The following is a 13,368-nucleotide window of genomic DNA, read 5'->3' on the forward strand; positions in this document are numbered from 1 at the left end:
TGCTATGACTGAAATAGCGTCCAGCTCTTATTTCCTTCACAGTTGATATTTTGTTTTAAGGTTCATAAAATATCTTTATTTGTCTTTTTTGTGAAAATGACTGTATATATAAAATATACTTATATATAAGTTATGGAATGTAAGTTATTGAAAAGTATTTCAGACATTTGTGATCTTGACCCAGTTTGGATTCATTCCAGAACTGTATTGTTCAGCTGATTGTTACAATGATAAATTCATGCAAAGATTTTTTGACTAATTTTTGTGACACCGCACCGAAAATGCTAGTTGGATGAATAAATGGGTGGAGCAACAGACACACAGAAAGCATGAAAACATAAGTGCTAAATCACCTAGTGGTTTTGGCATAATTAAATGACCTCATGCTTTGGAAATCAGTTTGTTACATTAAAGGTCTAAACAAAAGGCCTTTAAAGTTCTGTGACACTTAATTCATGAATGCATAAATGTAGAAAGGCTTCATAACTAGTGGAGTTTTGCTACTAATAGCAAAGTCTTCACACTCATCTTCTGGCCTTTTTAAATGATTTGAGTGAGTTCAGTGGCCCTTATGATGCTGCACTCAGCCACAATAATGTCCTTTTGTTCCAGACAGCTGGGACTGTTAGAATTATTGCAGGAATAAAAGAAGTGAAATGATTTCCAGCCCAAACACTGCATATGAAGTACAACATTTTATTACGAAACACTCAGTCTTAATGCAGCTTTATATTGAAGTAGGAAGGTGTTAAAACTTTTCTTTGGGCTACTGAGAATGAAAATCACTTTTGGGAGTGTTTTTTTATTTAGAATAAAAAGCACTCAACTTTTTGATACTGCTCTATATTGATAAGACAAGAGGTTTGTGGTTACTGTTTCACACATTATTAATATAATCTACTTGCGTGCTGACAGAGATGAAGCACTTGCATTTGCACAGAGTGTTTCCGACCCTGTATAACTGTATCATTTCCACGGGTTATACCCCAAATTTCAGAGCAGGCAGCATGGATTTGGAAAGTTTGACTCCTTTGTAGTACTAATCAGACGACCCATCTCTCCACCGGATGCAGCCACTGATAGCACATTAGGGCCTCTCTCTATGTATGTGAGGCAGCTGTACCAGTCTCCCTCAAGCACTGCTCTTCAAAGTACTGTTGGATTTTTGCTAACAGCTCATTTATTTGGCTCTTGCCAGCTGCCAGCTTCTCTAATCTGCTTTCCAACAAAGTTAAGCCATTCCCTTCGGTTTTATAAAACTGCTCAGTAGAGTTTGCTGTCCACTTTTGCTTCCGCCACTGGAATGTGGGGCTCTGTATAAAATGGTTTCTACACTCCAAACTGCATTGACGCAGCAATAGAGAAAGGAGGTAAGCAGACTGCAGCATTTACATTGCCTTTGAGTCATATTAAGGGCATTGCTAATCGCAGTGTGCTGCACTTAAACCAAGGCTTTGTAACTGCTTGTTGCAGATGTTCAGGTCCCAATATTGGCATTGATCTTTTACATTGTCCAAGTTTGAGGCTTGGCAGAACTCGTTGTCCTGTCCAGACACAAAGGTTGGAAAAATTTTCAACTGTAAACACAAGCTCTACATTTATGGATTGTTGGACAAGACTTCTTTAAAGAGTGTTTATCAGCTACACACTGTCTGGCAAGAAAGCTAGGTCAGGGGTAGCTCAGTGGTTAAGGCATTGACCTACAGTTTGGAAGGTCCCAGGTTCAAACCCAATGACCTCCTAGGTAACCCTGTGGTGCCCTAGAGCAAGGCCCTCAACTGATCAGATGTATAATTAGATAAAATTTTAAGTCGTTTTGGGTAAGGGTGTCTGCTAAATGTCCATAATACAGTACTGGCCAAGGCAACACATTATCAGGACAAAATTAGTACTAAGTCAGACCATAGCTTCTTATAGTGAGTCAGAAATCACTCTCTTTTAGCAGTGCACAACAATACAATACAAAAACAATACAAACTTTAGAAAAAATGATAAGGTTAGTGTTTTTACTAAGAAAGCCTAAAGAATGAGCTTGGCGTTGTGCAAGACCTAATACTGCACACTCAAGGTCACGGTCACAAATAGGTCTTTGCTATTAGTATTTGGCAGGGATGGGGAAAAACTTTACTAGTTCCAAAGGAAACTGTCCTGGAGGTCCAGAATGAAAGAAAGCAGGACCAATGGCAACAAGTCATAGAGGAAGAGGCAAAGGCAGAAGCAGCTGAAGGCCGAAAGCACAAATGTTCATGCTTAATAAATTCATCATACTGTACCTCTCCTAAAATGTGTTCACACATATACTGTATAAGTCTTCTGTCATAGCCCTTAAAACCCAGAGCATTAAAACCCATTTTTTGTTTTGCTGCATTTTTTTAATAAACATATATAGGGCTCAGGATTGTGCAGTATAGAGTGACAGAATTTTTTTCAGTAAAAACTAGGCAACATGATGAACTGAATTTTATTTCACTTCAACCCACTATACAAACATGACAGAACAAACCATTACAAATGGGTCACACAGGCAAAGAAATAGCACAGATATACACGATCACATGTTTTTTCAGTTGTTTTTGGTTGTTTCTATGAACAAAATACTACTAGTAATATTAATTTCATTATAGTGTCAATACTGTCATTTCTAGTCATTCCCATGTTCCAGTAGTGGTAAAAAATTACACGTTATGAAAGTAATACGTTTTTTATATCAGTAACAGTTTGATGTCTGAAATCTCCCTGTTAATACAAACTGGCAAGGCTTCCATATAAGCACATACCTGTATATATATATTTTTTTTAATCATCATTGACCTATGCTGTAGTGTTAGGGTTTTATAGAAATGTGTAACGCCTACGAGCCTGAAGAATACATATGAATAGTTTAGGATAATATTTAAACCCACTAATGTTGTACTGTACAAATTAAACTGAAATACTGGTGCTGATATGGCATAGCAGCTAGAATACAAACCATAATAGTTATCAAAACTTCATTATAACTTTGACTTTTGAACTAAAATTAGTACATTACTGTATTAAACTGCCTGCTAACATTGTGTTTGTGTTTTAATCTAGTAATATTGCATACATTTCAATTTACATTACCTAGTATTAATAAAACAATGATGATACTGTTAAGTGAGATGTGTTCTAAATATAAATATATGCTATCATAAATATCTCTCACCTAGGAAAAAAAAAGGTTTTTGAAACCTTTTTTAACACATTTACAGTAACATGTAAAAGTCTGAGTTTCTCTTTCCTTGTCTTTATCCCACACTGAGTGCAACATGTGTGCTTGATTTGTGTTTTCCTATGGGCGGCAATTTGTCTCTCTTCTTGTTAAGTCGGTTTTTATTAAAACCAGTGGGACATATGGTAACCCCACCACGCCTCCCCAGTAAATCATGGATGTGTCTTTTTTCTTTTTAAGAACCATGCCTTCTTTAGCATCTTAGATGTTTCCCTGGTGAAAGAATATTTAAGCTGTGCTGTTCATTAAAATTTGTAAGTATTCCTTCAAGGGGGGATACTTAGATAATACTTATCTTTCACTAACGCATAAATCTACATAAACCAATCAGCCATAACAATACGACCACCTGTCTGATATTGTGTAGATCCCCTCTCAAACAGCTCTGACCCTTCCAGGCATGACTCCACTAGACCTCTAAAGATGTGCTGTCACCAAGACAGTAAAAGCAGATCCTTTAAGTTCTGTAATTTGTGAGCTGGGGCCTGTATAATTGTCAGCACGTCCCACAGAAGCTTGATTGGATTGAGACTTCAAAATCTGTCAACATCATAAACTCAACCCAATGGTTTGTATTTCTCAATCAATTTTTGAACCAGTGTGTCAGTGCACATTATCCTGCTGAAAGAGGCCCCTGCAATCAGGGAATATCATGTCCATGTATACTTGGTCTGCAACAATGTTTAGGTAGGTGATACTTGTCAAATTAACATCTACATGAATGCCAGGACCCGAAGTTTCCAAGCAGAACTTGAATATGCACAAAGCACCATACTTGAGGTGACTTGCCTTTTTTCCCATAATGCACCTTGGTACTATCTCTTCCTCATGGTAATGTATCAGAACCCCCAGCACACCACAGCCTGCCCAGCATGAGATCCAGCAGGCAAAAAGCCCAAGACAGCTGACCCAGTCTCCAAACTCCACAGATCCCAATCCATTCCAGCACCCATGAAATGCGCTGGATAAACAATCCTGATCCATGGAGGCCCCACCCTGCAACCCAAAGCCCCCAAAGGATCTGCTGCTAACATCCTGGTGCCAGACATCACAGCACACACCCAAAGGTTTTGTGAAGCTACAACATTGGGCTTAATGTTTTGCGATTTAATCTTATGGCTAATCAGTCTAAAGGTTTAAGTACATGTACGTATGTCATCTATTATATTGTAAATCCTATTATATTCTATCATATTTAAAGTGACATAATGTAGTGATGATCTGCTAAACAGCTATACGGAATAACTGTGATGATTTATTTGAACCATATGTGTATCTTTTTTTTAAGGCCATATGTATTGCCTGTAGCACTTACATGCCATCTCCCACTAAGTTAATAAATATTCTTTTTTTTTTCTATTTCTGAATATAACGAGGTTTAGCACACATGCTTGTCTTACGACTATATACTGTAGGCTGTCTGAGGGCAGCTCAATGAGCCGAGTAGTTAACTCTGACAATCAAATAGTGGCAAAAATCTATTCCAAAGTCAAAAGATAAAGAGAGATGTATAGTACAGTATGCAAGTGTAAGCTTTTTAAATTTCTATCCTCTCAGTGAGACGTGATATGTCTCTGTCTGCCTCTTAGTCAAAAGCTGCTATATTGTTAGTTCTCAACAGCCCTCAACTGTCTTGGGCAGCATTTCATAAATTCATATCTCCAAGGCAACCTTGCTTTGGAGACTGTAAGAAGCTCTCCAGAGCATAAAACTGACATGCTGTATAATGGAAATTACATGAAAGATTCAAGCTTAATCTTCTAAATTAGTTCTAAAGTTCTAATATATATATATATATATATATATATATATATATTTTTTTTTTAATTCCCAGATCAAACTGAATAAGGGAAGTGTCTACTGGGTGTTATTTGTATTTATTCTGTTTTTTGCCACTGTCATCTTGGTTTTTATCTGTTTTGTTCCTTTGTTGCATTTGTGAATAACGGGTATTTTTATTATCCTAAAAATGGTACAGTATGTAAAACCTACCCACAGTACAGTAAGCACTTGCATAGTTATAACAGCTCTTTCTTAAAACAATGACATGCACTGCCTAGACCCCAATAAAAAGTCTTGTTTGGAGTAAAATAAGCAAACATGGAGGATTGGATAATTACTGTACTGATTAATATGTTTCAGCTGGCAACAATTCCTTTCACCCTAACTGATGGTGTGAATAGCCTCAAAAACAACTATATCCAAAGACGTGGCATGTAGCTGTGAAAAAGATTTAACTTAAAATTTTTGGCTTGCATCATGCAAAGAAAACATCTAAGGGGATTGCTAATAAACTACTGGTATTGGTTTAGGAACTATCCAATACATTATTAAAACCTGAAAGTTACATAATGTTGAAATGTCAAAATGTGGCCAGAAAAAAAATCATGAATGACAGTGACTAGAGACTACTTGGTGAAGTTGCAGACACAGTGCAAGAAAATATCACAGGATTGAAAATAAACATTTGTGTGAGCACAAGAAAAACACTTATTAGTGAAACTTTTTAGGAAAAAGCTTTAGATTGCTAGCGAGCATAAACATTGGTCTCAGATTTGGATGACAAAAGTTCATGTGTTTTACTTTGTGGTTTTACCATGTGGTTTAATAAGTCAAGATTTATCCTATTACAGAGCGATAGGCATATTAGGGTAAGAACAAAAGTGTATGTACAGAAGTGATGTACCTACTGTATCATGCATCAAATTGTGAAAGATTGGTTTTGGGAACATGAGGAATCGTGTTTACATGTAAATTGGTCACCCAAGAGTCCTGACCTTGACCCCCTTCAAAAACACAGGCAGGAAGTACATTCAGATTTGACGTCAGTAAATAAATGCTCCAAAGATTTATTTGAAACTTAAACACAAACTTCCACAAAGTTAACATTTTAATTTATAATTGTAAACATTATGATCCTATGACAAATTGTACAAACATGACTCTAAGAAAGAATGATTTAATCAAGAGGAGCAATATGGCTATGGCTAACCCAGTCTTGTCATAGTAATGCCATGTTGAATCAATCATAGTATACATGGGTAACAACACATTCAATGGTAATTTAATGACAAATATACTTGCAGAATACTTACAACTAGGAATACTAATTTTTTGTATCACAATGATTTCCTTTTCAGGAAGTCTATACAAATTAATCTAAATTAGTTAACAGAATATATAATAATTAATTAAAAATTTTTAGTATTTTAAGTATGTTCTGTACATAGATAGTTTTAAAATTTAGATCTTTTCTATTTGTGTTTGTTTTTTTAAAAAAAAAAAAAAGACTGAGAAAGCTTTACAGGGTAGTGGTACGAGAGGTACATGTTCCATTGCGAAACACCATATCCGAGGCTAAGCAACACTCTTTCGGGAAGTCCTGTGGACCACATGTTGTTTGCCGCCGGAGGGCCACAGCACAGTAGTCCACCTGCTCTGCATCTGGCCCATTCTCCATCCAGCGGAAGCAGACTATTCTCTGGAAGGAACGTCGGAAGTTGTCAGACACAAATCCATATAGAATAGGATTAGCACCACTGTTAGCATAGCTTAGAATAAGAAACAGCTGAGTCACCATGGGGTCTGGTGGCTGGCAGAAGACACTCACAAGCTGCACGATGTAAAAGGGCATCCAACAAAGGACAAACACAGCAACCACCAGTAGCACCATGCGGGTGATCTTTTTCTCAGAACGCCGCCTCTGCATCCATCCTGCCTTGAGCCCTACCGCTCGCATCCGCACCACAATTAAGCAGTAGCACAGGCAGATAGCTGCCACGGGAAGTAAGAAGCCTAGCAAGAAGGTATAGACCACAAATGCTTCTGACCATGAAGACTCAGGCCACAGAAAGTTGCAGTCTACTCCCCCATCCTGCGCTGGAACAGTGTCTGCAAAGATAATGATGGGCAAGATGACAAGAAGTGAAAGTCCCCACACGCAGACGTTAACCACTTTGGCGACAGTAGGTCGGCGGTAACGTGCTGCCTTGATGGGGTGCACTACTGCAATGTAGCGGTCCACGCTGAGCACAGTCAAGCAAAAAATGCTGGTAAACATGTTGATGCCATCCACGCTAAGAACCAGCCGACACATCAACGATCCGAAGGGCCAGTGGCGCACTGCAGCAGATGTGGCCAGAAACGGCACGCTCAACATAAAAAGTTCATCAGCAATTGCCAGGTTCAAAATGTAAATATTGGTGGCTGTTTTCATCTTGGCATACTTCAGGATAACGTATATAACCATAGCATTCCCTATGATGCCCACACAGCAGACTAGAGCATAGATAGAAGGAATGATGATCTTGGTAGCATTGGACTCTGACTGAAAATCATCATATTCCATGGTGAAATTGAAGGGAAGGTCGGTGGCAGCAAGTATGTTTTCAGTGCCATTGTATTCTGTACCTTCAGCCATTTTATTCTGATTTTGGTCAACCAGGCTAGCATTCAGTATGTAGTCCTTATAAAACATTTGAGTCATTTGATATGCTTTGCCACGAAGAACGTTTGTTCTTTTTAAAAGTAACAGTGGTTAGGTTTAAACATGGTGAATATTTAATCCTTCATCCACCAAACCTGTCCTTGACTGGGGAAAGTTAGAACAACCGTCTATGGGTTTTACTTTTTTACTCGCTTGAATTTGTTTCAAGCACATCAGGAAAATCCATTTTTGGAACTTTTTGGCAAATGGACCACGAAGCAAGTTGGGATCCTCTGACTAAATGGTTCCATCTGTGGAATTTCCAGCTTGAACATTCTTCATGCACTGATAAATAAACCTGTATGCATATATGAGAGTGTTGCAGGTGTTGGTGGGCTAGGCTCAGTGGGAGGCTCTCAGACACTCAGACTTGGCAATGAGAGCACATTCCAATTATTTATATACAATTAGCCCTGGAGAATCATAGTATTATGAGGTTCCCCTTTTAAAAACATAATCCTGCATTCAGAGAAAAAAAATCCGTCTTTGAGATATGTGGTCCTTGTTGCACTCTTGTACCCAATCACATGATGAATTATGCACTTGCGTCTCTGATCACATTATGGAAAATCTGGCACAGGATCCACAGGAACAATAATCACATTTATGAAGTTTTTATGTATGTTCATTGTATGGCTAATATTTTGCACTACTCCACATGCACTATCTGTAAGAAAAAGAAACAAAAAGAAACTTTAGAGACTTTTGGTCATTACTGTTATCATACAATATACACTGATCAGCTGTAACATTAAAACGCAAAGCATTATGTCCAGTATTGTCTAGGTTCCCCAGCTCTGACCGCTTGGAGCAAGACTCCACAAGACCTCTGGGGGTGTGCTGTGACACAAAGATGTAAGCAGCAGATCCTTTGGGTGCTGTTAGTTAATGAGTGAGGCCTCTGCAAATCGGACTTGTTTGTCTGGTGCATCCCAAGGGTGCTCGATCAGATTGGCATCTGGAGAGTTTGGAGATTTGTTTGGCAACCTTGGGCTCTTGGCCTGCTGAGCCCTGTGTGTGGTTCACTGCATTGTGTTCCAGTGCCTTTCTATCGTGGCCAGCATTGAGTATTTTGTGTTGCATTGGCTTTTCTGTGGAATCGGACCAGACAGGCAAGCCTTTGGTCCCCACAGGCATAAATGAGCCTGGAGTGCCAATGATCCTGTCACCAGTTTACTTGTATATAAATCAATATTAGTATTAATGTTATGTTGTGTTAATGTTATGGCTGATCCGTGTCTAAAATTAACACACTAAAATAAAGCAACAAATCAAATTTTAAGTTATTGAATCTCTCAACATATTTAGTGCAGCCCAGAGAAAATGGAAAAAAAGAGCGCAGAGGCATGATGCATCTTTCAGACATGCGTTTTTTTTTTCAACTACCACACACTCTGCCCTTATGTACTCAGCTAGCCGTCTGTAAAATTACCACATTCACAACACAGAAACACCTCTGACACCAATTTCTGTGCTTACAAGGAGCAAACATGCTGCTGAGGGAAGACATAAAAAAGTTTGCTTAATAGAAATATGGTCCAGAAAAAGCAGATGAGCACCACTCACTGTAGCCCACCACTCTCACTCCTTCTCTCTGTCAATGAGGCACACAAAATAGCAATTAGAGTGTTATTAGTAAAAAAAAAAACAACAACAGAAACTTAATTACATCCATGGCTAGAATATAAATAGGATGTGTTTGCATTTGCATTAATTCAATTATTTCGAAGGTCTGGTGATGTGAGCTTTAGAATCTGAACCAAAATCTGTTTTTCCAGCAGGTCAATAACATTAAATAAGCAAATGCAATTCATTAGAATTTTTCAGTTAATGCAAATGAAAAGTCCTGGCCTTCAGTTGTAGTCTTTTTAATGTCTATGATTGCTATGTTTTAAAAAGACATAAGGCTTGAACTATTTGTTAAATCCAGGCTTGGTGTTTCAAACTGTTAACATATTAGTGATAGATACAGTAGCTATTTTAGTGCACTCATCTGACCTGACTGAAGTCGTCTGATAGTAATAAACATGCAAATATTAAATATTATTAGTCAAGTACTCTATAAAGGTATTAATCTTGGAATATGAAGTATACAGAAAAGAAAAATGATAATGGGGATTCATTGTTTTTTATAAGAAAACCCAAGTAATCAGTCTTTACAATAATAAGCTGAAACGTACTATATATCAACACCTAATTGACTACAACAGCAGAAGACCACACTGGGTTGTACTTCTGTCAGCCAAGAATAAGAATGTGTGGGCACAGACTCTGGGGCAGAAACTGGGTAGTTGAAAATTGGAAAAAGACCGCATGATTTCTTTCTTTCATTTCTTTTCACAAATTGTGCACCTGGCACATGATTCCTTGCCTGACTGGATAATTGAATGAATTGCAGGGGTACAGATGTTTCAATTAAAGTTACCAGTGAGTATGTGCTGCTATATATAGCAGCCAGACTTTCTTGTACTATATGTTTAATGTAGTCTTGAGGAATATTTTTCCAGGTTTCCTGAAGGACTTCGCTGGCTCTCATTTTCTGGACGTTTTTGGTCATTTTCAGTCTAGTCGCTGTACCTCACCAGTTTCAGAGGAATTTGTTTTTGTGTTTCAAGCCACACAGTGACCTCTTATTCATTTAAGCATAAGAGCAACTTAAAGTAGTTGGAACAGATAAGAGGGGAAATGAGGTTCCTGCAGAGGGACATAACAATATTATTAGAAATAATGCTCGACCCAGTTTCCCAGAACTAAAAGCTATTTATAGAAAGTTTAATGATCTACCTCGGTTCAGGTGAGCTCCCTTATCACCTGACCGAGGTGCCTTCTGGGAAACTGAGTCTACAAATCAAAAACTATCAAATCAAAATATCAGGCACACAGTGCCCTGTAGAGGTGAACCCTCACAGTAATCCCCACCCCTCCCACCCCCAAAAACGCTCGCTAACGGAGGTCCTGGGCATCTTCCCCAATGTCCCGGGTCGTTCCACCCGGCTGCAACGCTGATGAGCTGTCTCCCCGAGCAGTGTGGGAGGGCGAGTGAGACCGGATTCCCGCCGAAGCCGGGCGACAGAAGCAGCAGCGGCTTGCATCCACCGCTGGGCGGCGGAGGCAGCAATGGCTTGTCCTCTGGGTTGAGCAGAGGTGGACGCACGACGTCGTTTAAGCCGGGTGGCGGAGGCAGCACTGGATTGCTGCTGTAGGCTGAGCGGTGAAGGCAGCGCTGGATCGCCCTTGGTCCTCGCTTAAGGTGAGCTCCCTCTGGGAAACTGGGTCTACAAACTAAAAACTACAAAACCAAAATATCGGGCCCACAGTGCCCTCTAGAGGTGAACCCTCACAATCAGGCCTCCCCAAAACAAGAGCAAGAACAAGAGCAAGGTTCAGAATTGTCTGGGCCAGTAAGAGAAACAACTGGACCATTGTTCAATTGTGCTCTATCTTTTCAGATAAAAGTAAAATTTTTATTTTATTTGGAAAGTTACAGATTTTGATGTGCAATGTGAAGTTTCCACATTTGGAGAAGATTTCCACAGTCATCCATGACAAATAGTCATATACAGTACTGACAAACTTTATGTAGATGCGATTTCCTTTTCCAGCAGGGCTTAGCACCTGTCCACAGTGCCAAAACTACCACTAACTGGTTTTCTGACCATGGTATTATTGTGCTTGATAGGCCATCCAAACTCACCTGTCTGGAACCCTGTAGGAGAATCTCTTTGCTAATGTCAAGAGGACGATAATAAACACCCAACTCAACAATACAGATGAGCATTTCATGCCGTGCCTCATTGATGCAGTGATTTGCGCTAACGGAGCCCTGCAAAAGTTCTGAGTGCATCAAGTAAAATATCGTTTTAGAATTTCTGTAGTGTAAATCCTGTAAATTCTAATATTTTTGAGATACTGGAATTAAGATTTTCTTAAAAATTTAACACTAAAAAGTCTTGAAGTATTTTATGTGGCCTGTAATTCATCTATAATATCACTTTAATAATCACACCTATTGTATATGTTTAAGTGGCGGTGCGGTGGCTTAGTGGTTAGCACTTTCACCTTGCACCTTTGATTACCACCTTGCGGGTCTGTGTGCATGGAGTTTGCATGTTCATCTTGGTGGGCTTCCTCTGGGTACTCTGGTTACCTCCAACAGTACAAAAACATGCAAATTAGGCTAACTGACGTTCCCAAATTTCCTGTAATAAATAAATGGGAATAAATACAACGTTAATCACCATCGGCCTTTGCGGTCCCTAGTTGGACTACAGAGGTTCCTAGATGGATGGATGGAGATGTTTAAGTGTTCAAAAACTACTGGCGCCAGAACTTGGAAACTGGAAGTATAAGCAATAACGAGAGAAAGCAAGACGTGATTGTAAGTGGACAGTGAAAGAGTAAACTCAAGCTGCATAGTCTCTCATATGAAATTAAAGTGAATAATAGCCCAGTAATGCATCAGTGATGACAGCAAGAGAAGGGGAGTAATTAAGAGAAAAGAGAGAGAGAGAGAGAGAGAGAAAAACAAGGGAAAGGGGAACTCCATCAGTCATCTCAGATATGAAGACACTGATGTCAATGCAAAAGGGGCAGTGCAGTAATGATTAAAAAAAAATATTATATTACATGAGTAATTAGTATTGAAATTAATAAAGCATTTTCTTTTCTTTTTTTTTTTTTTTTTACCAAAAATCCATGAAGTCGTATGCCAGTGCTACCTCAGAACACAAAAACTCCAAAGTGTGTCAGAGCTGCAACAGCAAAGAGAGACATAACAAGTGTCAGTGCTTTCACAAGAAAGTAACAAAACATTTCCCTCACAACTGCAGAGCCTTTTGAGAAGAATCTACACCACAATCATTCTCTCACACTTCACTTTCCGTTTGCCAATTTCTCTCACTAAGCATGGTTATTACTGTCACAGTAAGTGGCCTTAGTATAAAACAGTTATAACTGACATTCTTTCTTGGAACCCTATAATTCTTACATCACAAGTGCATGGCGAGTCTTTGCCATCAGTCAGCACACACACCAGCCAGTTTGGGAGTAAAAAATAGTTTAACTGCAGTATTAGAACTTAATCTGAGTCTCCCCAGTTCATTTCATTCCATAAATATTATTAAAATGTAAGTATTAAATAGTTTAATTTCTATGGCAATGTTTGACCACTGACTTTTATAGCAAAAATAAATAAGTCAATGTACATTATGCAACATTTTGCTTAGTTAGCTTCTTTTTTTATTGTTTTATAAATAATTATGAAAGTCGTATATGCATTTGTTGGTAGAAATGGTTTAAAGATCAAGATGAATCGACTAAGCACACATAACGGACATGTTTTTCTAGTTTTTGTTTTTGTCTTTTATGTCTGGTTCGAGTATTACCTAGGAGGAAAATGGAATGCCTTAAAAAGAAAATTAAAAAAGAATAATAGCATAACCTTTGGAACATAACTTAAGAAATTTCTTGTTTGTTTATTTGTTGTTTTTGTTTGTTTATTTGGCCATATCAACCTGCTGTAAATTTAAATTTTTATAGAAATCAAAATCTCCATGAAAATTATTTTTAAAAATAAGTTTTGTTATATCTAAGATGGCCCAAGCTAATTCATACAAATTTGCAACTATGA

The 13,368-nt window shown here is 38.3% G+C and overlaps 1 protein-coding gene across 1 annotated transcript; it reads right to left on the reverse strand.

The window, feature by feature from the left end:
* Positions 1–6,554: 6,554 nt before the first annotated feature.
* Positions 6,555–7,683, reverse strand: sstr1b (somatostatin receptor 1b). Its single transcript, XM_053498716.1, has one exon. It carries the CDS (start codon positions 7,671–7,673, stop codon positions 6,555–6,557), a length of 1,119 nt encoding a protein of 372 aa, XP_053354691.1. The 5' UTR covers positions 7,674–7,683.
* Between the last annotated feature and the right edge of the window lie 5,685 nt (positions 7,684–13,368).

Source organism: Clarias gariepinus, chromosome 1 (genome assembly GCF_024256425.1).
Source record: "Clarias gariepinus isolate MV-2021 ecotype Netherlands chromosome 1, CGAR_prim_01v2, whole genome shotgun sequence".
Taxonomy (NCBI): domain Eukaryota; kingdom Metazoa; phylum Chordata; class Actinopteri; order Siluriformes; family Clariidae; genus Clarias; species Clarias gariepinus.

Bases quoted from the DNA above. Each gene is read 5' to 3' on its own strand.
- sstr1b (XM_053498716.1), bottom strand. From the start codon at position 7,673: ATGGCTGAAGGTACAGAATACAATGGCACTGAAAACATACTTGCTGCC.